We start from the raw sequence: 5,000 nt of genomic DNA on the forward strand, positions 1-5,000 counted from the left end.
TTTGTTTTTTTACTACTTTGCACCGTGGGGTTTTGTACTCTGGTTTCTCCTTTCTTCAATTTTCCTTGATTTGCGTTAATTGTTAATTTCAGTTTACAATGTCCCCAATTAGTGCTCCAGTGCTAGAACGACTAGACACTTAAATAAAGTTCCTTTCATTTCTTTCCTTTGCTTAGGGTTTTTAGAACAAATTTGGACTTCTTTTTTGCGTTACATTCACTCACTTAACGTGTATTTGCGTTCTTGATTTTCTGTCTTTTTGTGGACAGTACTTGACATGGAGCTTGGTAGACGAAGAGCCACTTCTGTTCCACAGTAGTAGGTATCCATGTTAGTAATAAAAAAATACAATTTCCTCGATTGTGATAGGTTTAAAAACTCCCATTTTCCAAAGTATTCCCTTGCCAAGTTGTTATCGGACGGTTCAATAAGCCAATCACATTCAAAGTTGTAGTTTAAATCAACCAATCACAACCTTGGTCTCAATCACATAGAAACATTGTACAGACTCCTAAATTGGTTTCATTTCTTTCAGACCGACATTAAACAATTTACGCCTCCTTCGTCAGTCTTTTAAAGCAAATTTTTCCTTTCTCTCATAACCTTGCTCTTCTTTTTCTCGGAAATTGTAATTTTTATGATTAATTGGTAAGAGGACTTCGTGTCGTCCAATTTGTCTGTTCCACACTCGTGATCTGTTATCACACGGTCGTCCGATTTTGTCATCACTCGCATGATTACAGACCGAATTGGACTCCACTCAGTCCACTTCAGTCTGAAAACATCACCGGTGGCTCAGTTGGTTGAGCACCTGTCTGCCATGCGGGCCGTGGCCGTGGGTTGGACTCCAGCCCTCAGGGTCTTAAAATAACCGAGGAGAAAGTGCTGCCTTCGTAATAAGCCATTTTTGAAATATCAAATATTCAGCTTGATAGTGAGGCAGTGAGGACAAAAACAATAGAAACGCGTTGGAATGAATGTGAAAAATTATTTACATATCATCCACTTTCCTTTGTCTTTGTCCTCACTGCCTCACTATATCAAGCTGAATTTAATATTTCGAAAAAGGCCTATTACATCCGCAAATGCTTAGACTTTTAAGTCTTGTCGGATAAGGACTATAAACCGCAGGCCCCGGCTCTAAAATATCTTCTATGTTTATATGTTCCCTGTGGGACGTTAAAGAACCCTTACACTATTCGAGAAAAGTAGGAGATGAAGTCCCAGAGTTGTGGCTGTCCTTTGTGAGTGTGTGGGTGCATGAGTGGGTGGGTATATCAGATCTACATCAGCTGAATAGCTGCCAAAACTTCAACCTGCTCAAACAAATAAATAACAAACAATTTTGGCTGCTCCCTGCTGTAAAACGAAGACTGAAATACCTTCAATTACACAGTCACAGCCTTAAGCAGCTTTAAACTCGTGGCGTCCGTTTCAAAAACAAAGATAAGAAACTTTAAGAACGCCTGCTGGAACAAGATTTATTATAGCCATTGTTGTAGTTCAGTTTGGAACAATGTAAGACAACTTTAAGCGGTGGCACCGAATACGGAAAATCTTTTTTACAGCTCTTTCTCGTCTCTTTCAATAACTTTCATTATAGCTGTGGTCAAAGACACAAAAAACTCTTTTCCAGACAAATTTACCCCTAACTTGACGGTTTCCATTTCTTTATGTAAATTTTTCCGTGACGAATTCATTTGTGGTTAGTATGGTTACCATGATTGAGAAAAGAAAAGGTAGCCATCAGTAAGTTCGCTTTTCGTTCCAATATGGCTGTCCAAACGACTAATATTGCAATGGTTGTGATTGGCCAGCAAGGCTCCAGCGTGCGTTTGACCGCGCAAGCTTGCGGAAACGCTGTTACACAAACCTGAAACGATGTGCCCCTGTTTTTAAGCGCCTATAAAAACTCTCTGTTTACACTTAATAAAATTACGACTATCTCGTGTCCTTTTCACGGGTGGTTTGCGTAATTTATGGATTTGAATACGTCCAAAACTGTCAGTGCTTCATTTTATCTCACTTAACAGCACTGACACATTACCAAGTGATGTCGAGTCTCCCTTGGAAATAATACAGACAATCCCGAAAGAGCGGCAGAGGTTAGCAACAGACACTGATAGCAATATGGATGAAACGAGTAGCACCATGGTAATGATTGCGCAAAGCAAAGCATTGTTTGATCGCCTGGAAACAGAAGCAAAGGTAAATAACCCTATGTTGTCGCATTAAACCAAGCATCCGATCTGAGGGCGTCCTTATTAAGTTCGAGGGAAGAAAACAATTCAGGCACACAATATCAACTGATACCTATGCTACACTGACAGCCCTCACAGTTGTGAGTATTGCACGAAGCCCTCCATCTACTTTCCCTCTAACAGATGCATGGAAGGATGGATAATTTTCGTGGTGTCACTCGTTTGCGCTTTTTTGCTTCGCCTTAAACAAACGTACACATCCTAACAAAATTCCAATCAACGGTTTCGTGTCTCAGTGCAGTCAATCCCTCTAATGAAACGGGTTGATACGTCACGCCCAGCGGTGGTTGGCTTATTTCTATCCATGAAGGGGTCAGGTTCAAGGTAAAGAAACTGCAGTGCTGCGACGTTGGGGGTGAAACACGACCTGGCATTTCGAGATTTAGCCCTTCGTCAGAGCAAATTGGCTCTGACGAAGGGCTAATTGCTCGCCGCGACGAGAATGGAAGAAGACACACTTTTTCTCGCTGCGCGACATGTGTCCGCTCCGCTGCGAGCTAAACATTTCTGTCAAGCTTATTGTCCTTGTTTCTCATTGGATGGCTTAGTGTACTACAATATATGGAGACTGTTGAGTGATTTTTTTTTAATTTTTATTGCAGGAATTAGAGGAGTCGTATCAGAGATTTCAATCGCGTATCAGTCAGATGGAGCTTGATGTGTATCCTACTCGCACATTGGAAATACAGGCTGTTGCACAAAACCTCTCGTGAAGAATATTCAAATAAAAATACCTTTCATTAAACTTCGTGATAGTTTATTGTGTAAAGAAGAATTAACTATGGTGCTGCGTCGATGGGGGAGAAAGTCGAATAAGGTCGAATTCCGACGACGTGTTGAGGGTGGAGTGATTCTGAAGGTTGAAATGAACATATAGTGGTTTGATGCGTTTGTCATATCTTTTAACATCACGGAGGTGTTCACGGAAGCGGTCGGTCAGTCACGGTTTTCTCCTGTTTCACCTAAAATGAACATTTTTTGCATAGTGTACTGCTTATGTAAAAGGTGGCATCTGTAGAAATGCACGTGAAACAGTCGGTGATGTTAACAAACCCCGTATTTCGTTTACCGGCAACTTTTCGGTAGAAGCCAAGAAGATCTGACAACCATCCGGGAACCTTCAAATGAAAACGCGCACGATTCAAAACCTGTCCATTGAAAACACTGACAAAATATTAGGGTCAACACGACCAGTCAGGTGGCAACCCCAGTGCATCTAAGTACACGCATTTCTCAGGATATATTTTCCAACCTCTGTGGCATCAATGAGTACCCTTTCCTTCAACTAAATGTTTCGTCACTCAAGCCCACAATTCTTCGATTCTATCTGAAAAAGGGCTAACGCCCGAAACTTCAGTGATTATCTTTTTACAGTTGCAATTCGACTAACTTGTTTGGTTAGACCCAGAAAATCAAGAAGGGCTAATGAACGAAAATTATTCAAGAGATAAACTTCAGCTTAGCAGATCGTTTAACTGCATCTTACAATGATCTCTCTTTTGCCCACCGGGGCTTCAGTTCGGACCACAATGCAGAAGGTCACGGGATCGAACCCCGGCCGGACACAACCACAAGTCTTGTCTTCCAATCTAAAAAAAGGCTGCACTTTAAGTCTTCTCGAAAAAAAAAAAAACGAAGAACTCGTCCCACAACCCCTGATCTGGTTTTCAGCCGTTGTCACTTCAAACTTCCAGACCTCTGGAATTGAGGGGTTACAATCCCCAAGGCCATGACAGCAAATTTGGCAATGGGTGTTACAATCCTCGCCAAGGGTTTACAATCCCCAAGGTCACAATCCTCTCCAGAGGGTTACAATCCCTCACATGAGAGGTCCTTACCTATCTAGGGTTGGTAACCACGCACGATCAGAAGGCACACAACCTTAGTACGGTGAATCTATAGGGCAAAGGGTGACCCGCATGGGAACACTTCATCCCCCACCCATATTTTATTTCACATTATTGACTAGATCATTGTTTGACAATTTAACCCTCCATATTGCTCAGTTTGACATTTAACATGCAAGCATTGCATGAGTCCATGTTAGTAAAATAGCTCATGAACTGTAACAAATCCACAGATAGTTTACAACTAACTAATTCCTCATGACATGTCCTGGGACATGCTATTAAGGCACCAGGTATGAAAAGAGGGAGGGAAGCGAGGGAATTTCAGTGTAGATGTAAAGTTTTTCGCAGTAAAGACAACTGGATGACAGAGCAAAGGTCGGATTAGACATACTAGTACGAGGCGCTTAGAATGGGATTGGATAGTAAGGTGCACGTGAGACAATGTTGCTCTGTAACAGACACAGACAATAGCTAGCCTTGGCTCAAATGCGTATCTCTGGCAGAGGTCATGGTTGTCACATTAACTTTAATTTATAAAGGTTGATAAATTGGCTTTAAAGCTTAAGAGACAATAACAAGCGTTTATACAGATGAATTACTCCATTCAAATAAACATATCTTTGATATAAACTCAATGTTGTCCAGAATACAAAATATGGAGTCAGAGGCATGAACCGTAACTCTTCAGAGGTCATGGAATCCCCGTCGAACCCTGCATTTCTTTATTTAGACATATTGTGGTTTAATTTTTATTTTGGTTTCGAATTTTCTTAAAACCGGTTCATTATCTTTTGAAAGCAGTTTAAAAAATTTTAAACAGGTTTTTTTTTTCAACTGTCTAAAAAAGGGAGTTTTGCTTAATTTTTGGGATGTAGTTAAAATTTTAAGG

At 40.8% G+C, this 5,000-nt stretch overlaps 1 protein-coding gene across 1 annotated transcript in view; it reads left to right on the forward strand.

Annotated features, from left to right (window-relative positions):
- Window positions 1-3,000, forward strand: part of LOC138001431 (uncharacterized) — an 11,339-nt gene extending 8,339 nt beyond the window's left edge. Inside the window, exons 3-5 of the mRNA XM_068848059.1 lie at window positions 270-315; window positions 2,034-2,208; window positions 2,864-3,000. Coding sequence (XP_068704160.1) covers window positions 270-315; window positions 2,034-2,208; window positions 2,864-2,974 — 332 coding nt within the window. The 3' untranslated portion in view covers window positions 2,975-3,000. The remainder of the gene's footprint in view (window positions 1-269; window positions 316-2,033; window positions 2,209-2,863) is intronic.
- The last annotated feature ends 2,000 nt before the right edge of the window (window positions 3,001-5,000 follow it).

This window comes from Montipora foliosa, chromosome 4 (assembly GCF_036669935.1).
Source record: "Montipora foliosa isolate CH-2021 chromosome 4, ASM3666993v2, whole genome shotgun sequence".
Classification (NCBI taxonomy): Eukaryota; Metazoa; Cnidaria; class Anthozoa; order Scleractinia; family Acroporidae; genus Montipora; species Montipora foliosa.